This window comes from Sphaerodactylus townsendi, linkage group LG03 (assembly GCF_021028975.2).
Source record: "Sphaerodactylus townsendi isolate TG3544 linkage group LG03, MPM_Stown_v2.3, whole genome shotgun sequence".
NCBI lineage: Eukaryota > Metazoa > Chordata > Lepidosauria > Squamata > Sphaerodactylidae > Sphaerodactylus > Sphaerodactylus townsendi.
Genome location: NC_059427.1, coordinates 163,335,363 through 163,361,047, shown reverse-complemented (window position 1 = coordinate 163,361,047; position 25,685 = coordinate 163,335,363). Strand labels below are relative to the sequence as shown.

The 25,685-nt window shown below is 83.5% G+C and overlaps 1 protein-coding gene across 1 annotated transcript in view; it reads right to left on the bottom strand.

Moving 5' to 3' along the window:
• The window catches only part of RBM10 (RNA binding motif protein 10), a 49,431-nt gene that overhangs the window by 5,697 nt on the left and 18,049 nt on the right, over nucleotides 1-25,685 (bottom strand). The window contains exons 8-12 of the mRNA XM_048487552.1: nucleotides 24,695-24,755; nucleotides 24,412-24,585; nucleotides 23,190-23,350; nucleotides 21,271-21,368; nucleotides 21,052-21,147 (exon numbers count right to left, since the gene is read on the bottom strand). Of these exons, the coding sequence (XP_048343509.1) occupies nucleotides 21,052-21,147; nucleotides 21,271-21,368; nucleotides 23,190-23,350; nucleotides 24,412-24,585; nucleotides 24,695-24,755 (590 nt within the window). The remainder of the gene's footprint in view (nucleotides 1-21,051; nucleotides 21,148-21,270; nucleotides 21,369-23,189; nucleotides 23,351-24,411; nucleotides 24,586-24,694; nucleotides 24,756-25,685) is intronic.

Here is a 25,685-nt window from a genome sequence, read left to right as displayed (position 1 = left end):
GGGGGTGGGGGGGGGGGGGGGTGGGGGGGGGGGGGGGTGGGGGGGGGGGGGGGTGGGGGGGGGGGGGGGTGGGGGGGGGGGGGGGTGGGGGGGGGGGGGGGTGGGGGGGGGGGGGGGTGGGGGGGGGGGGGGGTGGGGGGGGGGGGGGGTGGGGGGGGGGGGGGGTGGGGGGGGGGGGGGGTGGGGGGGGGGGGGGGTGGGGGGGGGGGGGGGTGGGGGGGGGGGGGGGTGGGGGGGGGGGGGGGTGGGGGGGGGGGGGGGTGGGGGGGGGGGGGGGTGGGGGGGGGGGGGGGTGGGGGGGGGGGGGGGTGGGGGGGGGGGGGGGTGGGGGGGGGGGGGGGTGGGGGGGGGGGGGGGTGGGGGGGGGGGGGGGTGGGGGGGGGGGGGGGTGGGGGGGGGGGGGGGTGGGGGGGGGGGGGGGTGGGGGGGGGGGGGGGTGGGGGGGGGGGGGGGTGGGGGGGGGGGGGGGTGGGGGGGGGGGGGGGTGGGGGGGGGGGGGGGTGGGGGGGGGGGGGGGTGGGGGGGGGGGGGGGTGGGGGGGGGGGGGGGTGGGGGGGGGGGGGGGTGGGGGGGGGGGGGGGTGGGGGGGGGGGGGGGTGGGGGGGGGGGGGGGTGGGGGGGGGGGGGGGTGGGGGGGGGGGGGGGTGGGGGGGGGGGGGGGTGGGGGGGGGGGGGGGTGGGGGGGGGGGGGGGTGGGGGGGGGGGGGGGTGGGGGGGGGGGGGGGTGGGGGGGGGGGGGGGTGGGGGGGGGGGGGGGTGGGGGGGGGGGGGGGTGGGGGGGGGGGGGGGTGGGGGGGGGGGGGGGTGGGGGGGGGGGGGGGTGGGGGGGGGGGGGGGTGGGGGGGGGGGGGGGTGGGGGGGGGGGGGGGTGGGGGGGGGGGGGGGTGGGGGGGGGGGGGGGTGGGGGGGGGGGGGGGTGGGGGGGGGGGGGGGTGGGGGGGGGGGGGGGTGGGGGGGGGGGGGGGTGGGGGGGGGGGGGGGTGGGGGGGGGGGGGGGTGGGGGGGGGGGGGGGTGGGGGGGGGGGGGGGTGGGGGGGGGGGGGGGTGGGGGGGGGGGGGGGTGGGGGGGGGGGGGGGTGGGGGGGGGGGGGGGTGGGGGGGGGGGGGGGTGGGGGGGGGGGGGGGTGGGGGGGGGGGGGGGTGGGGGGGGGGGGGGGTGGGGGGGGGGGGGGGTGGGGGGGGGGGGGGGTGGGGGGGGGGGGGGGTGGGGGGGGGGGGGGGTGGGGGGGGGGGGGGGTGGGGGGGGGGGGGGGTGGGGGGGGGGGGGGGTGGGGGGGGGGGGGGGTGGGGGGGGGGGGGGGTGGGGGGGGGGGGGGGTGGGGGGGGGGGGGGGTGGGGGGGGGGGGGGGTGGGGGGGGGGGGGGGTGGGGGGGGGGGGGGGTGGGGGGGGGGGGGGGTGGGGGGGGGGGGGGGTGGGGGGGGGGGGGGGTGGGGGGGGGGGGGGGTGGGGGGGGGGGGGGGTGGGGGGGGGGGGGGGTGGGGGGGGGGGGGGGTGGGGGGGGGGGGGGGTGGGGGGGGGGGGGGGTGGGGGGGGGGGGGGGTGGGGGGGGGGGGGGGTGGGGGGGGGGGGGGGTGGGGGGGGGGGGGGGTGGGGGGGGGGGGGGGTGGGGGGGGGGGGGGGTGGGGGGGGGGGGGGGTGGGGGGGGGGGGGGGTGGGGGGGGGGGGGGGTGGGGGGGGGGGGGGGTGGGGGGGGGGGGGGGTGGGGGGGGGGGGGGGTGGGGGGGGGGGGGGGTGGGGGGGGGGGGGGGTGGGGGGGGGGGGGGGTGGGGGGGGGGGGGGGTGGGGGGGGGGGGGGGTGGGGGGGGGGGGGGGTGGGGGGGGGGGGGGGTGGGGGGGGGGGGGGGTGGGGGGGGGGGGGGGTGGGGGGGGGGGGGGGTGGGGGGGGGGGGGGGTGGGGGGGGGGGGGGGTGGGGGGGGGGGGGGGTGGGGGGGGGGGGGGGTGGGGGGGGGGGGGGGTGGGGGGGGGGGGGGGTGGGGGGGGGGGGGGGTGGGGGGGGGGGGGGGTGGGGGGGGGGGGGGGTGGGGGGGGGGGGGGGTGGGGGGGGGGGGGGGTGGGGGGGGGGGGGGGTGGGGGGGGGGGGGGGTGGGGGGGGGGGGGGGTGGGGGGGGGGGGGGGTGGGGGGGGGGGGGGGTGGGGGGGGGGGGGGGTGGGGGGGGGGGGGGGTGGGGGGGGGGGGGGGTGGGGGGGGGGGGGGGTGGGGGGGGGGGGGGGTGGGGGGGGGGGGGGGTGGGGGGGGGGGGGGGTGGGGGGGGGGGGGGGTGGGGGGGGGGGGGGGTGGGGGGGGGGGGGGGTGGGGGGGGGGGGGGGTGGGGGGGGGGGGGGGTGGGGGGGGGGGGGGGTGGGGGGGGGGGGGGGTGGGGGGGGGGGGGGGTGGGGGGGGGGGGGGGTGGGGGGGGGGGGGGGTGGGGGGGGGGGGGGGTGGGGGGGGGGGGGGGTGGGGGGGGGGGGGGGTGGGGGGGGGGGGGGGTGGGGGGGGGGGGGGGTGGGGGGGGGGGGGGGTGGGGGGGGGGGGGGGTGGGGGGGGGGGGGGGTGGGGGGGGGGGGGGGTGGGGGGGGGGGGGGGTGGGGGGGGGGGGGGGTGGGGGGGGGGGGGGGTGGGGGGGGGGGGGGGTGGGGGGGGGGGGGGGTGGGGGGGGGGGGGGGTGGGGGGGGGGGGGGGTGGGGGGGGGGGGGGGTGGGGGGGGGGGGGGGTGGGGGGGGGGGGGGGTGGGGGGGGGGGGGGGTGGGGGGGGGGGGGGGTGGGGGGGGGGGGGGGTGGGGGGGGGGGGGGGTGGGGGGGGGGGGGGGTGGGGGGGGGGGGGGGTGGGGGGGGGGGGGGGTGGGGGGGGGGGGGGGTGGGGGGGGGGGGGGGTGGGGGGGGGGGGGGGTGGGGGGGGGGGGGGGTGGGGGGGGGGGGGGGTGGGGGGGGGGGGGGGTGGGGGGGGGGGGGGGTGGGGGGGGGGGGGGGTGGGGGGGGGGGGGGGTGGGGGGGGGGGGGGGTGGGGGGGGGGGGGGGTGGGGGGGGGGGGGGGTGGGGGGGGGGGGGGGTGGGGGGGGGGGGGGGTGGGGGGGGGGGGGGGTGGGGGGGGGGGGGGGTGGGGGGGGGGGGGGGTGGGGGGGGGGGGGGGTGGGGGGGGGGGGGGGTGGGGGGGGGGGGGGGTGGGGGGGGGGGGGGGTGGGGGGGGGGGGGGGTGGGGGGGGGGGGGGGTGGGGGGGGGGGGGGGTGGGGGGGGGGGGGGGTGGGGGGGGGGGGGGGTGGGGGGGGGGGGGGGTGGGGGGGGGGGGGGGTGGGGGGGGGGGGGGGTGGGGGGGGGGGGGGGTGGGGGGGGGGGGGGGTGGGGGGGGGGGGGGGTGGGGGGGGGGGGGGGTGGGGGGGGGGGGGGGTGGGGGGGGGGGGGGGTGGGGGGGGGGGGGGGTGGGGGGGGGGGGGGGTGGGGGGGGGGGGGGGTGGGGGGGGGGGGGGGTGGGGGGGGGGGGGGGTGGGGGGGGGGGGGGGTGGGGGGGGGGGGGGGTGGGGGGGGGGGGGGGTGGGGGGGGGGGGGGGTGGGGGGGGGGGGGGGTGGGGGGGGGGGGGGGTGGGGGGGGGGGGGGGTGGGGGGGGGGGGGGGTGGGGGGGGGGGGGGGTGGGGGGGGGGGGGGGTGGGGGGGGGGGGGGGTGGGGGGGGGGGGGGGTGGGGGGGGGGGGGGGTGGGGGGGGGGGGGGGTGGGGGGGGGGGGGGGTGGGGGGGGGGGGGGGTGGGGGGGGGGGGGGGTGGGGGGGGGGGGGGGTGGGGGGGGGGGGGGGTGGGGGGGGGGGGGGGTGGGGGGGGGGGGGGGTGGGGGGGGGGGGGGGTGGGGGGGGGGGGGGGTGGGGGGGGGGGGGGGTGGGGGGGGGGGGGGGTGGGGGGGGGGGGGGGTGGGGGGGGGGGGGGGTGGGGGGGGGGGGGGGTGGGGGGGGGGGGGGGTGGGGGGGGGGGGGGGTGGGGGGGGGGGGGGGTGGGGGGGGGGGGGGGTGGGGGGGGGGGGGGGTGGGGGGGGGGGGGGGTGGGGGGGGGGGGGGGTGGGGGGGGGGGGGGGTGGGGGGGGGGGGGGGTGGGGGGGGGGGGGGGTGGGGGGGGGGGGGGGTGGGGGGGGGGGGGGGTGGGGGGGGGGGGGGGTGGGGGGGGGGGGGGGTGGGGGGGGGGGGGGGTGGGGGGGGGGGGGGGTGGGGGGGGGGGGGGGTGGGGGGGGGGGGGGGTGGGGGGGGGGGGGGGTGGGGGGGGGGGGGGGTGGGGGGGGGGGGGGGTGGGGGGGGGGGGGGGTGGGGGGGGGGGGGGGTGGGGGGGGGGGGGGGTGGGGGGGGGGGGGGGTGGGGGGGGGGGGGGGTGGGGGGGGGGGGGGGTGGGGGGGGGGGGGGGTGGGGGGGGGGGGGGGTGGGGGGGGGGGGGGGTGGGGGGGGGGGGGGGTGGGGGGGGGGGGGGGTGGGGGGGGGGGGGGGTGGGGGGGGGGGGGGGTGGGGGGGGGGGGGGGTGGGGGGGGGGGGGGGTGGGGGGGGGGGGGGGTGGGGGGGGGGGGGGGTGGGGGGGGGGGGGGGTGGGGGGGGGGGGGGGTGGGGGGGGGGGGGGGTGGGGGGGGGGGGGGGTGGGGGGGGGGGGGGGTGGGGGGGGGGGGGGGTGGGGGGGGGGGGGGGTGGGGGGGGGGGGGGGTGGGGGGGGGGGGGGGTGGGGGGGGGGGGGGGTGGGGGGGGGGGGGGGTGGGGGGGGGGGGGGGTGGGGGGGGGGGGGGGTGGGGGGGGGGGGGGGTGGGGGGGGGGGGGGGTGGGGGGGGGGGGGGGTGGGGGGGGGGGGGGGTGGGGGGGGGGGGGGGTGGGGGGGGGGGGGGGTGGGGGGGGGGGGGGGTGGGGGGGGGGGGGGGTGGGGGGGGGGGGGGGTGGGGGGGGGGGGGGGTGGGGGGGGGGGGGGGTGGGGGGGGGGGGGGGTGGGGGGGGGGGGGGGTGGGGGGGGGGGGGGGTGGGGGGGGGGGGGGGTGGGGGGGGGGGGGGGTGGGGGGGGGGGGGGGTGGGGGGGGGGGGGGGTGGGGGGGGGGGGGGGTGGGGGGGGGGGGGGGTGGGGGGGGGGGGGGGTGGGGGGGGGGGGGGGTGGGGGGGGGGGGGGGTGGGGGGGGGGGGGGGTGGGGGGGGGGGGGGGTGGGGGGGGGGGGGGGTGGGGGGGGGGGGGGGTGGGGGGGGGGGGGGGTGGGGGGGGGGGGGGGTGGGGGGGGGGGGGGGTGGGGGGGGGGGGGGGTGGGGGGGGGGGGGGGTGGGGGGGGGGGGGGGTGGGGGGGGGGGGGGGTGGGGGGGGGGGGGGGTGGGGGGGGGGGGGGGTGGGGGGGGGGGGGGGTGGGGGGGGGGGGGGGTGGGGGGGGGGGGGGGTGGGGGGGGGGGGGGGTGGGGGGGGGGGGGGGTGGGGGGGGGGGGGGGTGGGGGGGGGGGGGGGTGGGGGGGGGGGGGGGTGGGGGGGGGGGGGGGTGGGGGGGGGGGGGGGTGGGGGGGGGGGGGGGTGGGGGGGGGGGGGGGTGGGGGGGGGGGGGGGTGGGGGGGGGGGGGGGTGGGGGGGGGGGGGGGTGGGGGGGGGGGGGGGTGGGGGGGGGGGGGGGTGGGGGGGGGGGGGGGTGGGGGGGGGGGGGGGTGGGGGGGGGGGGGGGTGGGGGGGGGGGGGGGTGGGGGGGGGGGGGGGTGGGGGGGGGGGGGGGTGGGGGGGGGGGGGGGTGGGGGGGGGGGGGGGTGGGGGGGGGGGGGGGTGGGGGGGGGGGGGGGTGGGGGGGGGGGGGGGTGGGGGGGGGGGGGGGTGGGGGGGGGGGGGGGTGGGGGGGGGGGGGGGTGGGGGGGGGGGGGGGTGGGGGGGGGGGGGGGTGGGGGGGGGGGGGGGTGGGGGGGGGGGGGGGTGGGGGGGGGGGGGGGTGGGGGGGGGGGGGGGTGGGGGGGGGGGGGGGTGGGGGGGGGGGGGGGTGGGGGGGGGGGGGGGTGGGGGGGGGGGGGGGTGGGGGGGGGGGGGGGTGGGGGGGGGGGGGGGTGGGGGGGGGGGGGGGTGGGGGGGGGGGGGGGTGGGGGGGGGGGGGGGTGGGGGGGGGGGGGGGTGGGGGGGGGGGGGGGTGGGGGGGGGGGGGGGTGGGGGGGGGGGGGGGTGGGGGGGGGGGGGGGTGGGGGGGGGGGGGGGTGGGGGGGGGGGGGGGTGGGGGGGGGGGGGGGTGGGGGGGGGGGGGGGTGGGGGGGGGGGGGGGTGGGGGGGGGGGGGGGTGGGGGGGGGGGGGGGTGGGGGGGGGGGGGGGTGGGGGGGGGGGGGGGTGGGGGGGGGGGGGGGTGGGGGGGGGGGGGGGTGGGGGGGGGGGGGGGTGGGGGGGGGGGGGGGTGGGGGGGGGGGGGGGTGGGGGGGGGGGGGGGTGGGGGGGGGGGGGGGTGGGGGGGGGGGGGGGTGGGGGGGGGGGGGGGTGGGGGGGGGGGGGGGTGGGGGGGGGGGGGGGTGGGGGGGGGGGGGGGTGGGGGGGGGGGGGGGTGGGGGGGGGGGGGGGTGGGGGGGGGGGGGGGTGGGGGGGGGGGGGGGTGGGGGGGGGGGGGGGTGGGGGGGGGGGGGGGTGGGGGGGGGGGGGGGTGGGGGGGGGGGGGGGTGGGGGGGGGGGGGGGTGGGGGGGGGGGGGGGTGGGGGGGGGGGGGGGTGGGGGGGGGGGGGGGTGGGGGGGGGGGGGGGTGGGGGGGGGGGGGGGTGGGGGGGGGGGGGGGTGGGGGGGGGGGGGGGTGGGGGGGGGGGGGGGTGGGGGGGGGGGGGGGTGGGGGGGGGGGGGGGTGGGGGGGGGGGGGGGTGGGGGGGGGGGGGGGTGGGGGGGGGGGGGGGTGGGGGGGGGGGGGGGTGGGGGGGGGGGGGGGTGGGGGGGGGGGGGGGTGGGGGGGGGGGGGGGTGGGGGGGGGGGGGGGTGGGGGGGGGGGGGGGTGGGGGGGGGGGGGGGTGGGGGGGGGGGGGGGTGGGGGGGGGGGGGGGTGGGGGGGGGGGGGGGTGGGGGGGGGGGGGGGTGGGGGGGGGGGGGGGTGGGGGGGGGGGGGGGTGGGGGGGGGGGGGGGTGGGGGGGGGGGGGGGTGGGGGGGGGGGGGGGTGGGGGGGGGGGGGGGTGGGGGGGGGGGGGGGTGGGGGGGGGGGGGGGTGGGGGGGGGGGGGGGTGGGGGGGGGGGGGGGTGGGGGGGGGGGGGGGTGGGGGGGGGGGGGGGTGGGGGGGGGGGGGGGTGGGGGGGGGGGGGGGTGGGGGGGGGGGGGGGTGGGGGGGGGGGGGGGTGGGGGGGGGGGGGGGTGGGGGGGGGGGGGGGTGGGGGGGGGGGGGGGTGGGGGGGGGGGGGGGTGGGGGGGGGGGGGGGTGGGGGGGGGGGGGGGTGGGGGGGGGGGGGGGTGGGGGGGGGGGGGGGTGGGGGGGGGGGGGGGTGGGGGGGGGGGGGGGTGGGGGGGGGGGGGGGTGGGGGGGGGGGGGGGTGGGGGGGGGGGGGGGTGGGGGGGGGGGGGGGTGGGGGGGGGGGGGGGTGGGGGGGGGGGGGGGTGGGGGGGGGGGGGGGTGGGGGGGGGGGGGGGTGGGGGGGGGGGGGGGTGGGGGGGGGGGGGGGTGGGGGGGGGGGGGGGTGGGGGGGGGGGGGGGTGGGGGGGGGGGGGGGTGGGGGGGGGGGGGGGTGGGGGGGGGGGGGGGTGGGGGGGGGGGGGGGTGGGGGGGGGGGGGGGTGGGGGGGGGGGGGGGTGGGGGGGGGGGGGGGTGGGGGGGGGGGGGGGTGGGGGGGGGGGGGGGTGGGGGGGGGGGGGGGTGGGGGGGGGGGGGGGTGGGGGGGGGGGGGGGTGGGGGGGGGGGGGGGTGGGGGGGGGGGGGGGTGGGGGGGGGGGGGGGTGGGGGGGGGGGGGGGTGGGGGGGGGGGGGGGTGGGGGGGGGGGGGGGTGGGGGGGGGGGGGGGTGGGGGGGGGGGGGGGTGGGGGGGGGGGGGGGTGGGGGGGGGGGGGGGTGGGGGGGGGGGGGGGTGGGGGGGGGGGGGGGTGGGGGGGGGGGGGGGTGGGGGGGGGGGGGGGTGGGGGGGGGGGGGGGTGGGGGGGGGGGGGGGTGGGGGGGGGGGGGGGTGGGGGGGGGGGGGGGTGGGGGGGGGGGGGGGTGGGGGGGGGGGGGGGTGGGGGGGGGGGGGGGTGGGGGGGGGGGGGGGTGGGGGGGGGGGGGGGTGGGGGGGGGGGGGGGTGGGGGGGGGGGGGGGTGGGGGGGGGGGGGGGTGGGGGGGGGGGGGGGTGGGGGGGGGGGGGGGTGGGGGGGGGGGGGGGTGGGGGGGGGGGGGGGTGGGGGGGGGGGGGGGTGGGGGGGGGGGGGGGTGGGGGGGGGGGGGGGTGGGGGGGGGGGGGGGTGGGGGGGGGGGGGGGTGGGGGGGGGGGGGGGTGGGGGGGGGGGGGGGTGGGGGGGGGGGGGGGTGGGGGGGGGGGGGGGTGGGGGGGGGGGGGGGTGGGGGGGGGGGGGGGTGGGGGGGGGGGGGGGTGGGGGGGGGGGGGGGTGGGGGGGGGGGGGGGTGGGGGGGGGGGGGGGTGGGGGGGGGGGGGGGTGGGGGGGGGGGGGGGTGGGGGGGGGGGGGGGTGGGGGGGGGGGGGGGTGGGGGGGGGGGGGGGTGGGGGGGGGGGGGGGTGGGGGGGGGGGGGGGTGGGGGGGGGGGGGGGTGGGGGGGGGGGGGGGTGGGGGGGGGGGGGGGTGGGGGGGGGGGGGGGTGGGGGGGGGGGGGGGTGGGGGGGGGGGGGGGTGGGGGGGGGGGGGGGTGGGGGGGGGGGGGGGTGGGGGGGGGGGGGGGTGGGGGGGGGGGGGGGTGGGGGGGGGGGGGGGTGGGGGGGGGGGGGGGTGGGGGGGGGGGGGGGTGGGGGGGGGGGGGGGTGGGGGGGGGGGGGGGTGGGGGGGGGGGGGGGTGGGGGGGGGGGGGGGTGGGGGGGGGGGGGGGTGGGGGGGGGGGGGGGTGGGGGGGGGGGGGGGTGGGGGGGGGGGGGGGTGGGGGGGGGGGGGGGTGGGGGGGGGGGGGGGTGGGGGGGGGGGGGGGTGGGGGGGGGGGGGGGTGGGGGGGGGGGGGGGTGGGGGGGGGGGGGGGTGGGGGGGGGGGGGGGTGGGGGGGGGGGGGGGTGGGGGGGGGGGGGGGTGGGGGGGGGGGGGGGTGGGGGGGGGGGGGGGTGGGGGGGGGGGGGGGTGGGGGGGGGGGGGGGTGGGGGGGGGGGGGGGTGGGGGGGGGGGGGGGTGGGGGGGGGGGGGGGTGGGGGGGGGGGGGGGTGGGGGGGGGGGGGGGTGGGGGGGGGGGGGGGTGGGGGGGGGGGGGGGTGGGGGGGGGGGGGGGTGGGGGGGGGGGGGGGTGGGGGGGGGGGGGGGTGGGGGGGGGGGGGGGTGGGGGGGGGGGGGGGTGGGGGGGGGGGGGGGTGGGGGGGGGGGGGGGTGGGGGGGGGGGGGGGTGGGGGGGGGGGGGGGTGGGGGGGGGGGGGGGTGGGGGGGGGGGGGGGTGGGGGGGGGGGGGGGTGGGGGGGGGGGGGGGTGGGGGGGGGGGGGGGTGGGGGGGGGGGGGGGTGGGGGGGGGGGGGGGTGGGGGGGGGGGGGGGTGGGGGGGGGGGGGGGTGGGGGGGGGGGGGGGTGGGGGGGGGGGGGGGTGGGGGGGGGGGGGGGTGGGGGGGGGGGGGGGTGGGGGGGGGGGGGGGTGGGGGGGGGGGGGGGTGGGGGGGGGGGGGGGTGGGGGGGGGGGGGGGTGGGGGGGGGGGGGGGTGGGGGGGGGGGGGGGTGGGGGGGGGGGGGGGTGGGGGGGGGGGGGGGTGGGGGGGGGGGGGGGTGGGGGGGGGGGGGGGTGGGGGGGGGGGGGGGTGGGGGGGGGGGGGGGTGGGGGGGGGGGGGGGTGGGGGGGGGGGGGGGTGGGGGGGGGGGGGGGTGGGGGGGGGGGGGGGTGGGGGGGGGGGGGGGTGGGGGGGGGGGGGGGTGGGGGGGGGGGGGGGTGGGGGGGGGGGGGGGTGGGGGGGGGGGGGGGTGGGGGGGGGGGGGGGTGGGGGGGGGGGGGGGTGGGGGGGGGGGGGGGTGGGGGGGGGGGGGGGTGGGGGGGGGGGGGGGTGGGGGGGGGGGGGGGTGGGGGGGGGGGGGGGTGGGGGGGGGGGGGGGTGGGGGGGGGGGGGGGTGGGGGGGGGGGGGGGTGGGGGGGGGGGGGGGTGGGGGGGGGGGGGGGTGGGGGGGGGGGGGGGTGGGGGGGGGGGGGGGTGGGGGGGGGGGGGGGTGGGGGGGGGGGGGGGTGGGGGGGGGGGGGGGTGGGGGGGGGGGGGGGTGGGGGGGGGGGGGGGTGGGGGGGGGGGGGGGTGGGGGGGGGGGGGGGTGGGGGGGGGGGGGGGTGGGGGGGGGGGGGGGTGGGGGGGGGGGGGGGTGGGGGGGGGGGGGGGTGGGGGGGGGGGGGGGTGGGGGGGGGGGGGGGTGGGGGGGGGGGGGGGTGGGGGGGGGGGGGGGTGGGGGGGGGGGGGGGTGGGGGGGGGGGGGGGTGGGGGGGGGGGGGGGTGGGGGGGGGGGGGGGTGGGGGGGGGGGGGGGTGGGGGGGGGGGGGGGTGGGGGGGGGGGGGGGTGGGGGGGGGGGGGGGTGGGGGGGGGGGGGGGTGGGGGGGGGGGGGGGTGGGGGGGGGGGGGGGTGGGGGGGGGGGGGGGTGGGGGGGGGGGGGGGTGGGGGGGGGGGGGGGTGGGGGGGGGGGGGGGTGGGGGGGGGGGGGGGTGGGGGGGGGGGGGGGTGGGGGGGGGGGGGGGTGGGGGGGGGGGGGGGTGGGGGGGGGGGGGGGTGGGGGGGGGGGGGGGTGGGGGGGGGGGGGGGTGGGGGGGGGGGGGGGTGGGGGGGGGGGGGGGTGGGGGGGGGGGGGGGTGGGGGGGGGGGGGGGTGGGGGGGGGGGGGGGTGGGGGGGGGGGGGGGTGGGGGGGGGGGGGGGTGGGGGGGGGGGGGGGTGGGGGGGGGGGGGGGTGGGGGGGGGGGGGGGTGGGGGGGGGGGGGGGTGGGGGGGGGGGGGGGTGGGGGGGGGGGGGGGTGGGGGGGGGGGGGGGTGGGGGGGGGGGGGGGTGGGGGGGGGGGGGGGTGGGGGGGGGGGGGGGTGGGGGGGGGGGGGGGTGGGGGGGGGGGGGGGTGGGGGGGGGGGGGGGTGGGGGGGGGGGGGGGTGGGGGGGGGGGGGGGTGGGGGGGGGGGGGGGTGGGGGGGGGGGGGGGTGGGGGGGGGGGGGGGTGGGGGGGGGGGGGGGTGGGGGGGGGGGGGGGTGGGGGGGGGGGGGGGTGGGGGGGGGGGGGGGTGGGGGGGGGGGGGGGTGGGGGGGGGGGGGGGTGGGGGGGGGGGGGGGTGGGGGGGGGGGGGGGTGGGGGGGGGGGGGGGTGGGGGGGGGGGGGGGTGGGGGGGGGGGGGGGTGGGGGGGGGGGGGGGTGGGGGGGGGGGGGGGTGGGGGGGGGGGGGGGTGGGGGGGGGGGGGGGTGGGGGGGGGGGGGGGTGGGGGGGGGGGGGGGTGGGGGGGGGGGGGGGTGGGGGGGGGGGGGGGTGGGGGGGGGGGGGGGTGGGGGGGGGGGGGGGTGGGGGGGGGGGGGGGTGGGGGGGGGGGGGGGTGGGGGGGGGGGGGGGTGGGGGGGGGGGGGGGTGGGGGGGGGGGGGGGTGGGGGGGGGGGGGGGTGGGGGGGGGGGGGGGTGGGGGGGGGGGGGGGTGGGGGGGGGGGGGGGTGGGGGGGGGGGGGGGTGGGGGGGGGGGGGGGTGGGGGGGGGGGGGGGTGGGGGGGGGGGGGGGTGGGGGGGGGGGGGGGTGGGGGGGGGGGGGGGTGGGGGGGGGGGGGGGTGGGGGGGGGGGGGGGTGGGGGGGGGGGGGGGTGGGGGGGGGGGGGGGTGGGGGGGGGGGGGGGTGGGGGGGGGGGGGGGTGGGGGGGGGGGGGGGTGGGGGGGGGGGGGGGTGGGGGGGGGGGGGGGTGGGGGGGGGGGGGGGTGGGGGGGGGGGGGGGTGGGGGGGGGGGGGGGTGGGGGGGGGGGGGGGTGGGGGGGGGGGGGGGTGGGGGGGGGGGGGGGTGGGGGGGGGGGGGGGTGGGGGGGGGGGGGGGTGGGGGGGGGGGGGGGTGGGGGGGGGGGGGGGTGGGGGGGGGGGGGGGTGGGGGGGGGGGGGGGTGGGGGGGGGGGGGGGTGGGGGGGGGGGGGGGTGGGGGGGGGGGGGGGTGGGGGGGGGGGGGGGTGGGGGGGGGGGGGGGTGGGGGGGGGGGGGGGTGGGGGGGGGGGGGGGTGGGGGGGGGGGGGGGTGGGGGGGGGGGGGGGTGGGGGGGGGGGGGGGTGGGGGGGGGGGGGGGTGGGGGGGGGGGGGGGTGGGGGGGGGGGGGGGTGGGGGGGGGGGGGGGTGGGGGGGGGGGGGGGTGGGGGGGGGGGGGGGTGGGGGGGGGGGGGGGTGGGGGGGGGGGGGGGTGGGGGGGGGGGGGGGTGGGGGGGGGGGGGGGTGGGGGGGGGGGGGGGTGGGGGGGGGGGGGGGTGGGGGGGGGGGGGGGTGGGGGGGGGGGGGGGTGGGGGGGGGGGGGGGTGGGGGGGGGGGGGGGTGGGGGGGGGGGGGGGTGGGGGGGGGGGGGGGTGGGGGGGGGGGGGGGTGGGGGGGGGGGGGGGTGGGGGGGGGGGGGGGTGGGGGGGGGGGGGGGTGGGGGGGGGGGGGGGTGGGGGGGGGGGGGGGTGGGGGGGGGGGGGGGTGGGGGGGGGGGGGGGTGGGGGGGGGGGGGGGTGGGGGGGGGGGGGGGTGGGGGGGGGGGGGGGTGGGGGGGGGGGGGGGTGGGGGGGGGGGGGGGTGGGGGGGGGGGGGGGTGGGGGGGGGGGGGGGTGGGGGGGGGGGGGGGTGGGGGGGGGGGGGGGTGGGGGGGGGGGGGGGTGGGGGGGGGGGGGGGTGGGGGGGGGGGGGGGTGGGGGGGGGGGGGGGTGGGGGGGGGGGGGGGTGGGGGGGGGGGGGGGTGGGGGGGGGGGGGGGTGGGGGGGGGGGGGGGTGGGGGGGGGGGGGGGTGGGGGGGGGGGGGGGTGGGGGGGGGGGGGGGTGGGGGGGGGGGGGGGTGGGGGGGGGGGGGGGTGGGGGGGGGGGGGGGTGGGGGGGGGGGGGGGTGGGGGGGGGGGGGGGTGGGGGGGGGGGGGGGTGGGGGGGGGGGGGGGTGGGGGGGGGGGGGGGTGGGGGGGGGGGGGGGTGGGGGGGGGGGGGGGTGGGGGGGGGGGGGGGTGGGGGGGGGGGGGGGTGGGGGGGGGGGGGGGTGGGGGGGGGGGGGGGTGGGGGGGGGGGGGGGTGGGGGGGGGGGGGGGTGGGGGGGGGGGGGGGTGGGGGGGGGGGGGGGTGGGGGGGGGGGGGGGTGGGGGGGGGGGGGGGTGGGGGGGGGGGGGGGTGGGGGGGGGGGGGGGTGGGGGGGGGGGGGGGTGGGGGGGGGGGGGGGTGGGGGGGGGGGGGGGTGGGGGGGGGGGGGGGTGGGGGGGGGGGGGGGTGGGGGGGGGGGGGGGTGGGGGGGGGGGGGGGTGGGGGGGGGGGGGGGTGGGGGGGGGGGGGGGTGGGGGGGGGGGGGGGTGGGGGGGGGGGGGGGTGGGGGGGGGGGGGGGTGGGGGGGGGGGGGGGTGGGGGGGGGGGGGGGTGGGGGGGGGGGGGGGTGGGGGGGGGGGGGGGTGGGGGGGGGGGGGGGTGGGGGGGGGGGGGGGTGGGGGGGGGGGGGGGTGGGGGGGGGGGGGGGTGGGGGGGGGGGGGGGTGGGGGGGGGGGGGGGTGGGGGGGGGGGGGGGTGGGGGGGGGGGGGGGTGGGGGGGGGGGGGGGTGGGGGGGGGGGGGGGTGGGGGGGGGGGGGGGTGGGGGGGGGGGGGGGTGGGGGGGGGGGGGGGTGGGGGGGGGGGGGGGTGGGGGGGGGGGGGGGTGGGGGGGGGGGGGGGTGGGGGGGGGGGGGGGTGGGGGGGGGGGGGGGTGGGGGGGGGGGGGGGTGGGGGGGGGGGGGGGTGGGGGGGGGGGGGGGTGGGGGGGGGGGGGGGTGGGGGGGGGGGGGGGTGGGGGGGGGGGGGGGTGGGGGGGGGGGGGGGTGGGGGGGGGGGGGGGTGGGGGGGGGGGGGGGTGGGGGGGGGGGGGGGTGGGGGGGGGGGGGGGTGGGGGGGGGGGGGGGTGGGGGGGGGGGGGGGTGGGGGGGGGGGGGGGTGGGGGGGGGGGGGGGTGGGGGGGGGGGGGGGTGGGGGGGGGGGGGGGTGGGGGGGGGGGGGGGTGGGGGGGGGGGGGGGTGGGGGGGGGGGGGGGTGGGGGGGGGGGGGGGTGGGGGGGGGGGGGGGTGGGGGGGGGGGGGGGTGGGGGGGGGGGGGGGTGGGGGGGGGGGGGGGTGGGGGGGGGGGGGGGTGGGGGGGGGGGGGGGTGGGGGGGGGGGGGGGTGGGGGGGGGGGGGGGTGGGGGGGGGGGGGGGTGGGGGGGGGGGGGGGTGGGGGGGGGGGGGGGTGGGGGGGGGGGGGGGTGGGGGGGGGGGGGGGTGGGGGGGGGGGGGGGTGGGGGGGGGGGGGGGTGGGGGGGGGGGGGGGTGGGGGGGGGGGGGGGTGGGGGGGGGGGGGGGTGGGGGGGGGGGGGGGTGGGGGGGGGGGGGGGTGGGGGGGGGGGGGGGTGGGGGGGGGGGGGGGTGGGGGGGGGGGGGGGTGGGGGGGGGGGGGGGTGGGGGGGGGGGGGGGTGGGGGGGGGGGGGGGTGGGGGGGGGGGGGGGTGGGGGGGGGGGGGGGTGGGGGGGGGGGGGGGTGGGGGGGGGGGGGGGTGGGGGGGGGGGGGGGTGGGGGGGGGGGGGGGTGGGGGGGGGGGGGGGTGGGGGGGGGGGGGGGTGGGGGGGGGGGGGGGTGGGGGGGGGGGGGGGTGGGGGGGGGGGGGGGTGGGGGGGGGGGGGGGTGGGGGGGGGGGGGGGTGGGGGGGGGGGGGGGTGGGGGGGGGGGGGGGTGGGGGGGGGGGGGGGTGGGGGGGGGGGGGGGTGGGGGGGGGGGGGGGTGGGGGGGGGGGGGGGTGGGGGGGGGGGGGGGTGGGGGGGGGGGGGGGTGGGGGGGGGGGGGGGTGGGGGGGGGGGGGGGTGGGGGGGGGGGGGGGTGGGGGGGGGGGGGGGTGGGGGGGGGGGGGGGTGGGGGGGGGGGGGGGTGGGGGGGGGGGGGGGTGGGGGGGGGGGGGGGTGGGGGGGGGGGGGGGTGGGGGGGGGGGGGGGTGGGGGGGGGGGGGGGTGGGGGGGGGGGGGGGTGGGGGGGGGGGGGGGTGGGGGGGGGGGGGGGTGGGGGGGGGGGGGGGTGGGGGGGGGGGGGGGTGGGGGGGGGGGGGGGTGGGGGGGGGGGGGGGTGGGGGGGGGGGGGGGTGGGGGGGGGGGGGGGTGGGGGGGGGGGGGGGTGGGGGGGGGGGGGGGTGGGGGGGGGGGGGGGTGGGGGGGGGGGGGGGTGGGGGGGGGGGGGGGTGGGGGGGGGGGGGGGTGGGGGGGGGGGGGGGTGGGGGGGGGGGGGGGTGGGGGGGGGGGGGGGTGGGGGGGGGGGGGGGTGGGGGGGGGGGGGGGTGGGGGGGGGGGGGGGTGGGGGGGGGGGGGGGTGGGGGGGGGGGGGGGTGGGGGGGGGGGGGGGTGGGGGGGGGGGGGGGTGGGGGGGGGGGGGGGTGGGGGGGGGGGGGGGTGGGGGGGGGGGGGGGTGGGGGGGGGGGGGGGTGGGGGGGGGGGGGGGTGGGGGGGGGGGGGGGTGGGGGGGGGGGGGGGTGGGGGGGGGGGGGGGTGGGGGGGGGGGGGGGTGGGGGGGGGGGGGGGTGGGGGGGGGGGGGGGTGGGGGGGGGGGGGGGTGGGGGGGGGGGGGGGTGGGGGGGGGGGGGGGTGGGGGGGGGGGGGGGTGGGGGGGGGGGGGGGTGGGGGGGGGGGGGGGTGGGGGGGGGGGGGGGTGGGGGGGGGGGGGGGTGGGGGGGGGGGGGGGTGGGGGGGGGGGGGGGTGGGGGGGGGGGGGGGTGGGGGGGGGGGGGGGTGGGGGGGGGGGGGGGTGGGGGGGGGGGGGGGTGGGGGGGGGGGGGGGTGGGGGGGGGGGGGGGTGGGGGGGGGGGGGGGTGGGGGGGGGGGGGGGTGGGGGGGGGGGGGGGTGGGGGGGGGGGGGGGTGGGGGGGGGGGGGGGTGGGGGGGGGGGGGGGTGGGGGGGGGGGGGGGTGGGGGGGGGGGGGGGTGGGGGGGGGGGGGGGTGGGGGGGGGGGGGGGTGGGGGGGGGGGGGGGTGGGGGGGGGGGGGGGTGGGGGGGGGGGGGGGTGGGGGGGGGGGGGGGTGGGGGGGGGGGGGGGTGGGGGGGGGGGGGGGTGGGGGGGGGGGGGGGTGGGGGGGGGGGGGGGTGGGGGGGGGGGGGGGTGGGGGGGGGGGGGGGTGGGGGGGGGGGGGGGTGGGGGGGGGGGGGGGTGGGGGGGGGGGGGGGTGGGGGGGGGGGGGGGTGGGGGGGGGGGGGGGTGGGGGGGGGGGGGGGTGGGGGGGGGGGGGGGTGGGGGGGGGGGGGGGTGGGGGGGGGGGGGGGTGGGGGGGGGGGGGGGTGGGGGGGGGGGGGGGTGGGGGGGGGGGGGGGTGGGGGGGGGGGGGGGTGGGGGGGGGGGGGGGTGGGGGGGGGGGGGGGTGGGGGGGGGGGGGGGTGGGGGGGGGGGGGGGTGGGGGGGGGGGGGGGTGGGGGGGGGGGGGGGTGGGGGGGGGGGGGGGTGGGGGGGGGGGGGGGTGGGGGGGGGGGGGGGTGGGGGGGGGGGGGGGTGGGGGGGGGGGGGGGTGGGGGGGGGGGGGGGTGGGGGGGGGGGGGGGTGGGGGGGGGGGGGGGTGGGGGGGGGGGGGGGTGGGGGGGGGGGGGGGTGGGGGGGGGGGGGGGTGGGGGGGGGGGGGGGTGGGGGGGGGGGGGGGTGGGGGGGGGGGGGGGTGGGGGGGGGGGGGGGTGGGGGGGGGGGGGGGTGGGGGGGGGGGGGGGTGGGGGGGGGGGGGGGTGGGGGGGGGGGGGGGTGGGGGGGGGGGGGGGTGGGGGGGGGGGGGGGTGGGGGGGGGGGGGGGTGGGGGGGGGGGGGGGTGGGGGGGGGGGGGGGTGGGGGGGGGGGGGGGTGGGGGGGGGGGGGGGTGGGGGGGGGGGGGGGTGGGGGGGGGGGGGGGTGGGGGGGGGGGGGGGTGGGGGGGGGGGGGGGTGGGGGGGGGGGGGGGTGGGGGGGGGGGGGGGTGGGGGGGGGGGGGGGTGGGGGGGGGGGGGGGTGGGGGGGGGGGGGGGTGGGGGGGGGGGGGGGTGGGGGGGGGGGGGGGTGGGGGGGGGGGGGGGTGGGGGGGGGGGGGGGTGGGGGGGGGGGGGGGTGGGGGGGGGGGGGGGTGGGGGGGGGGGGGGGTGGGGGGGGGGGGGGGTGGGGGGGGGGGGGGGTGGGGGGGGGGGGGGGTGGGGGGGGGGGGGGGTGGGGGGGGGGGGGGGTGGGGGGGGGGGGGGGTGGGGGGGGGGGGGGGTGGGGGGGGGGGGGGGTGGGGGGGGGGGGGGGTGGGGGGGGGGGGGGGTGGGGGGGGGGGGGGGTGGGGGGGGGGGGGGGTGGGGGGGGGGGGGGGTGGGGGGGGGGGGGGGTGGGGGGGGGGGGGGGTGGGGGGGGGGGGGGGTGGGGGGGGGGGGGGGTGGGGGGGGGGGGGGGTGGGGGGGGGGGGGGGTGGGGGGGGGGGGGGGTGGGGGGGGGGGGGGGTGGGGGGGGGGGGGGGTGGGGGGGGGGGGGGGTGGGGGGGGGGGGGGGTGGGGGGGGGGGGGGGTGGGGGGGGGGGGGGGTGGGGGGGGGGGGGGGTGGGGGGGGGGGGGGGTGGGGGGGGGGGGGGGTGGGGGGGGGGGGGGGTGGGGGGGGGGGGGGGTGGGGGGGGGGGGGGGTGGGGGGGGGGGGGGGTGGGGGGGGGGGGGGGTGGGGGGGGGGGGGGGTGGGGGGGGGGGGGGGTGGGGGGGGGGGGGGGTGGGGGGGGGGGGGGGTGGGGGGGGGGGGGGGTGGGGGGGGGGGGGGGTGGGGGGGGGGGGGGGTGGGGGGGGGGGGGGGTGGGGGGGGGGGGGGGTGGGGGGGGGGGGGGGTGGGGGGGGGGGGGGGTGGGGGGGGGGGGGGGTGGGGGGGGGGGGGGGTGGGGGGGGGGGGGGGTGGGGGGGGGGGGGGGTGGGGGGGGGGGGGGGTGGGGGGGGGGGGGGGTGGGGGGGGGGGGGGGTGGGGGGGGGGGGGGGTGGGGGGGGGGGGGGGTGGGGGGGGGGGGGGGTGGGGGGGGGGGGGGGTGGGGGGGGGGGGGGGTGGGGGGGGGGGGGGGTGGGGGGGGGGGGGGGTGGGGGGGGGGGGGGGTGGGGGGGGGGGGGGGTGGGGGGGGGGGGGGGTGGGGGGGGGGGGGGGTGGGGGGGGGGGGGGGTGGGGGGGGGGGGGGGTGGGGGGGGGGGGGGGTGGGGGGGGGGGGGGGTGGGGGGGGGGGGGGGTGGGGGGGGGGGGGGGTGGGGGGGGGGGGGGGTGGGGGGGGGGGGGGGTGGGGGGGGGGGGGGGTGGGGGGGGGGGGGGGTGGGGGGGGGGGGGGGTGGGGGGGGGGGGGGGTGGGGGGGGGGGGGGGTGGGGGGGGGGGGGGGTGGGGGGGGGGGGGGGTGGGGGGGGGGGGGGGTGGGGGGGGGGGGGGGTGGGGGGGGGGGGGGGTGGGGGGGGGGGGGGGTGGGGGGGGGGGGGGGTGGGGGGGGGGGGGGGTGGGGGGGGGGGGGGGTGGGGGGGGGGGGGGGTGGGGGGGGGGGGGGGTGGGGGGGGGGGGGGGTGGGGGGGGGGGGGGGTGGGGGGGGGGGGGGGTGGGGGGGGGGGGGGGTGGGGGGGGGGGGGGGTGGGGGGGGGGGGGGGTGGGGGGGGGGGGGGGTGGGGGGGGGGGGGGGTGGGGGGGGGGGGGGGTGGGGGGGGGGGGGGGTGGGGGGGGGGGGGGGTGGGGGGGGGGGGGGGTGGGGGGGGGGGGGGGTGGGGGGGGGGGGGGGTGGGGGGGGGGGGGGGTGGGGGGGGGGGGGGGTGGGGGGGGGGGGGGGTGGGGGGGGGGGGGGGTGGGGGGGGGGGGGGGTGGGGGGGGGGGGGGGTGGGGGGGGGGGGGGGTGGGGGGGGGGGGGGGTGGGGGGGGGGGGGGGTGGGGGGGGGGGGGGGTGGGGGGGGGGGGGGGTGGGGGGGGGGGGGGGTGGGGGGGGGGGGGGGTGGGGGGGGGGGGGGGTGGGGGGGGGGGGGGGTGGGGGGGGGGGGGGGTGGGGGGGGGGGGGGGTGGGGGGGGGGGGGGGTGGGGGGGGGGGGGGGTGGGGGGGGGGGGGGGTGGGGGGGGGGGGGGGTGGGGGGGGGGGGGGGTGGGGGGGGGGGGGGGTGGGGGGGGGGGGGGGTGGGGGGGGGGGGGGGTGGGGGGGGGGGGGGGTGGGGGGGGGGGGGGGTGGGGGGGGGGGGGGGTGGGGGGGGGGGGGGGTGGGGGGGGGGGGGGGTGGGGGGGGGGGGGGGTGGGGGGGGGGGGGGGTGGGGGGGGGGGGGGGTGGGGGGGGGGGGGGGTGGGGGGGGGGGGGGGTGGGGGGGGGGGGGGGTGGGGGGGGGGGGGGGTGGGGGGGGGGGGGGGTGGGGGGGGGGGGGGGTGGGGGGGGGGGGGGGTGGGGGGGGGGGGGGGTGGGGGGGGGGGGGGGTGGGGGGGGGGGGGGGTGGGGGGGGGGGGGGGTGGGGGGGGGGGGGGGTGGGGGGGGGGGGGGGTGGGGGGGGGGGGGGGTGGGGGGGGGGGGGGGTGGGGGGGGGGGGGGGTGGGGGGGGGGGGGGGTGGGGGGGGGGGGGGGTGGGGGGGGGGGGGGGTGGGGGGGGGGGGGGGTGGGGGGGGGGGGGGGTGGGGGGGGGGGGGGGTGGGGGGGGGGGGGGGTGGGGGGGGGGGGGGGGGGGGGGGGGGGGGGGGGGGGGGGGGGGGGGGGGGGGGGGGGGGGGGGTGGGGGGGGGGGGGGGGGCGGGGGGGGGGGGGGGGGGGGGCGGGGGGGAGGGGGGGGGGGGGGGGGGGGGGGGGGGGGGGGAGGGGGGGGGGGGGGGGGGGGGGGGGGGGGGAGGGGGGGGGGGGGGGTGGGGAAGCGGGGGGGGGGGGGTACTGTAATGGCCTATGGCTTTCAATAAAATTGATGATGATGATGATATAGTGGTTCAGAGCAGGTGGACTCTAATCTGGATAGCTGGGTTTGATTCCCCTCTCCCCACATGAGCAGTGGAGTGTTATCTGGTGAACCAGATTTGCTTGTGCATTCTGGGTGACCTTCAACTAGTCACAGTTCTCTCAGATGTCTCAGCCCCACCAACCTCCCCAGATGTCTGTTGTGGGGAGAACAGAAAGGAGGTCTTTACAGGAGAGAAAGAGATTATGGGAGGTTATGAATCCAAACTCTTCTTACTCTTCTTTCTTAGGCAACCTGATACTAACCACACCTGGTGTCTACTGGAGTCAGGAAAGCATTCTGTCTAGGAGGCAGGCAGAAAGACTTCATGATCATGGCCTAAAATGTATCTTCTCCCCCAAACCTTTCAAGAATTCCACTGGATGAAGAGTTCTGGAAAACTCAAAAACATAGCAAACCTTCTTCGTTGTAGAATGCTCTTCCTGGGTCTTAGTGCCTACCTAGCCCTCCCTCCCCCCCCCCCAATTCTGTTTGAATGTAAAAATACATTTTGGCATAAATGCTCTTGTATCAAAGTACCACATTTAATAATGCACAAAATAACGGTTTTGACAAAGGCAGAGCAATAAAATGAATAACAATTCTCATACTCGTTCAGGATTATGTTCTAATGTGGAACCATACAATTTTCTCAACTGCTGTGCCTCAACTAACCAAAGTATCATCTTCCTGTAGAACAGAGTATAATTGTTCTAATTATGTGAGTCATCTTGGGGATCTTAACCATGTGAAAGGATGGCATGAATAAAATAAATAAAAATAATGAATGAAAAACAGTACACTGTATATAACAGAAAACATGCACAACTTGAGCTAACAGCCAACAACCTGACATGTAAAGAAGCCTATGGGAAAATATCCTCATAAATACAAGCTGACAGCTTCTGAGGCTATGCTGAACCTGTCCCCCACAACTGAGATCTAACAGCACTTTCCTTTCCACACACCATCCCACCCCCCACCCCCCAGCACCGCCTTACCTGAGAGATCGCCCACTGTGCAGCTGCAATGGCCGTGCTGGCCACAGAAGCGGCGCTGATGCGGTTTCCATCTGATGAGCTCATGTCCCTGTGGGAAGAGAGAAAAAGAGATGAGGGATGGGGTGGGGGGCTGTTGATTCCCCTGTTATGGAAGTATTCTAAGACACCAACACAAGGCCCAGGGGCAGACACAGCACCCCTCGCTACTCACCGCTTGGACCCTTTGGCAAACTCCACGTTAATTGTCTTGCCATCAATGTTCAGGGGCGGGTGCAGGGCCTGTAGGATCTGCAGCAGCTGCGCTGCCTCCTGGACAGGCAAAGGAGAAGAAAGATCACACCAAGGAAGACAGAGAACCCTTTGCCTCCTGCGTTGCCCTTCCAGCTCCACCTCCGCAGACGCATTTGCCCTGCTTCTGGGGGGGCGGCCATTGGTGGGGGATAAGGGAAGTCTGCACATTCTCTCAAGTTCCTGTCCCCAGTGCACAGAGGCCCTCAGCAAATCTACAGGTATCTATTTGCTACAATGTGGAGGTTTATTACATATTACTGTTCCTTTAAAATAACCAGGTTATTTCAAAACTAGCCATAAAGCCCACTGTGTGAGAAAATACAGGATCTAGAAAACTGTTGTTTACAAAACTGGATCCTGGCTTTGCAAAGGGTGAGGGGGAGCCAGCAGGGTGCCTGTGAAGCTGGAGAAGAGTTCTCTATAAGAACTCCCACCTTTTCCCCTGCTTCTCACTCTCCATACTGCCACCTCTTACTTTAATCTTCCAATTTTCTCTGCTACCCCAGCTCACTGTTTCTGCCACCCTACCCTAGCTCTCTCTTTCTGCTCCTACTTGGTTGCCAGTTGCTCTTCAGACCTTCTCCTATATCCTTCTGGGAGCTGAGGACTCTCTTGGTAAAGTGAAGGATTGTGGGAGTTGTAGTCTAGTCAGCCCCTCTCCATTCGGGAAAAGGCACCCTCTGGACTACATCTCCCAGAGTTCGTCACAGTTCCTGGTTTATCATTAGAAACACTGCTCAGTTAGAAGAGAAGAGTTTGGATTTATATCCCCCCTTTCTCTCCTGTAGGAGACTCAAAGGGGCTTACAATCTCCTTGCCCTTCCCCGCTCGCAACAAACACCCTGTGAGGTAGGTGGGGCTGAGAGAGCTCTGAAAAGCTGTGACTAGCCCAAGGTCACCCAGCTGGCGTGTGTGGGAGTGTACAGGCTAATCTGAATTCCCCAGATAAGCCTCCACAGCTCAAGTGGCCGAGCTGGAAATCAAACCCGGTTCCTCCAGATTAGATACACGATCTCTTAACCTCCTATGCCACTGCCCCATATTCATATGGGGACTGTGGTTTACAAACAGTCCATTCTGGCTTCTTTCCCCCTCTTTTCCTTCAGGCCTCAAGTCCCAAGTCAGGCAGAAAAATGAAGGGGGGAGGGAGAGAAGAGGGGAATATCACATAGTGGGCTTTGGCCACTAAAGGCTCAACTGGTTCTTACACTCTCCCTAAAAGCTGCTAAGACTATAGCGTCACCACCAAATTCCTTGTTCTAAAACACAATAATTTATTTATTTATTATATTTATATGCCGCCCTTCCCCTTGCAGGCCAAGGGCTGCTTCCAACAATATTAATTACAGTAAAATTTCCAAGTTCAAAACAAATCAGGCCAAAAGTCCGTCTAAGGTGGATTCCACACAGCATAGTTATAATGAGTTGTGACAAATGAACTCATTTTCCCTTTATAAAAAGGGAAAACGACTTCATTTACAATTGTAACTCATTATAAATGTGCTATGCGTAGAGGCTGAGACCTTCACTTGATGTTGCTTCCTAACACTGGGACTCGGACGTTTTACTGCTTATGATTGTGGAGGTTCCAATTGGCCATGCTGGCAGGGGCTGATGGGATTTGTAGTCCATGAACATCTGGAGAGCCGCGGGTTGCAGACCTCTGATGTAGTCAATTGCAGTCTAATTGCACGTGGACTGCAATCTTAAGAAGGCCTCTTCAAAATTCTGCTCAAGTAAAAATCCAGGGGGGTGTTCTTAGGATCTCACTGTAAATTATTTAATCTGACTCCCTGTATTCTCATGACCAGGGTTAGACTCATGTTTTGTTGCACACACCACAATGGTGGAGAGCTGAATGAAAGCAAAACCACGGTTCAGCTGCGTCTGCTTGTCCTTGATGACCCGGACGTTGGAGGACGAGAGAACCGCATAAGGCACCAGGGCATTCAAGATGGAGTCCATTGTGCTGTGAGGATTCAGATTTCGAAGGATGATAGCTATTGGAGTAAGGAAGGATGCCGTTAAACAAACTGCATCTACTCCTGACAGTCTTACCCCATATGTCCCAAACAGGCCGCTGCGCTCTGCGGCGGCGGAGTTACTGGAAGTCCCCGGCCCCTCAATGATGCGGCTGGCCTCTACCCGGGCCAGGGCCTTTACAGCCCTGACCCTTGCTTGATGGAACACTCTCCCACCAGCGGTTCGGGCCCTGCGGGACCTTGGTGAGTTCCGCAGGATCTGTAAAACTGATTTGTTCCACTGGGCCTTTGGAGAGGCGGGCCGCAGATTGGCTGCCCCCTTGTGAGGCCCCTGCCATATTTCGTCATCTTCGGCAATGCCTTTTTCATCTTTTGGCACTGCTGTCCCCTCCCAACCTTAGGGACGGGTGCCACTACCATGGGATTTTTAAGCTGTCTCCGTTTCAGAGATTGGTACGCTGCTACTGAATTTGAAGGGTTTTAATTGTTTTTAATTATTGATTATGGACGTTGTTGCTGTAAACCGCCTAGAGTAGTGGTTCTCAACCTTCCTAATGCCGCGACCCTTTAATACAGTTCCTCATGTTGTGGTGACCCCCAACCCTAACATTTATCCATTTTACAGATGGAGAACACTGATGCAGAGAGTCTTAGGTGACCCCTGTGAAAGGGTCGTTCGACCCTCAAAGGGGTCCCGACCCACAGGTTGAGAACCACTGGCCTAGTGCCCTTCGGGGATGAGGCGGTCTATGAAATTAATTAATTGATTGATTAATCAATCAATCAATCTTCAAAACTCTCCTCTTAGAGGAGGAGAGTGGATGTACATGCCAATTCACAAGCTAGAATTTTAGAACATTTCAAGCGTGGAAGTCATTTGGTATAGTATAGAAGTATAGAACCCACAAGGAGAAACTCTGCTTTGTGAAGAGGAAGTCTAGCAGCAGGTTCTCAATCCCCTCCTGAAGCTACGGTTCACAGTGCTCCTCATAAAAAGCCATAACATTCAATAGGCTACAGTCAAACTGAAGCCACATAACTGAAAGTTCCCGCATTGTCCACTAACCCTATATACTCACTGTCATTTGCATTCTCTGCACAAGGTTCAGACATCTGGGCTACAGGCTGAGCAGACAGGGCTGCGGATACTTGGTAAGATTGTGGGAGGGGCAGAAGACCTTGGCTGAGCTCACGACCCGACAGAGCCACCAACTGATCCAAGCGGCTACCAGGGGGTAGCTTCTGCTCAGCTTCTGTTGAGCATCGAGGAGCCATGGGGGGAGGGGAAAAGAACAGCGTTAGCAGGTAATTTCTTGTTACAGAGGAGACAGGTCTAATGAGGTCCAATCAAGTTCAGCTCACCGGATCTGGGAATGCCACACTTGAAGCATTTCTCTCTGCGCTTGAAATTCTGCACTCCACACTGTTGAGAGAATGTATACCACATTGCATCTTAATTTGAGCTACTTGAACAGTACAGAACTCTCCAAGAAGCATGCCAAACTCTCCATTTTCTGCAGAACTGCCCGCTCATACAAATTTGTAAGTTCCTGTCCTTGTAGGCCTTGCTTGCCTCGTTTGCCCTTAAGGCTATCAAGAAACACTTAAGATTCAGATTCAAATCCAGTAGCACCTTAGAGACCAACATGATTTTGAAGGCATAAACCTTTGTGACTCAAAGCTCCCTTTCTCAGATACTAGCAGCATCTGATGAAGGGAGTTTTGATTCTCAGGCGTTCAGATCCCAAAATGTCTGGTTGGTCTACAAGGTGCTACTGGCTCGCATGGAGCTCTTCCCTGCAAACCAACATGGCTACTCTCCGAAACCATCTTTGAGGGACACTTAGTTAATCATTTTGATACGTTCTGGTGTGATCTCAGCGGTTTCAACCTACTCACTTATAATCTCAGTCTGCAGCCTTACAGAAAGCCTTTCTTGATCCGCTTATACCCTTCCCCGCGCAAATTGCAACCCCGAAATCCTTGCCAGGCGTCCTCTAAATCTTTTATAGTCTATTGTTTTTCAGAACTAATCATAATAAGCAGATATTTGCCTGACTTGTATTGGCCACCGGATTTGGGTTTCCTTGAATCAGGGATTTACGCACTGCCCTGAACATTTTCCAGTCAGCCCTTGGCATCTGGATGAACCGCCCATCCCCTAGGGCAGTGGTGGCGAACCTATGGCACTCCAGATGTTCATGGACTACAATTCCCATCAGTCCCTGCCAGCATGGCCAATTGGCCATGCTGGCAGGGGTTGATGGGAATTGTAGTTCATGAACATGTGGAGTGCCATAGGTTTGCCACCACGGCCCTAGGGCTATAAGTCACCGCCCCATCGTGTCTCTCA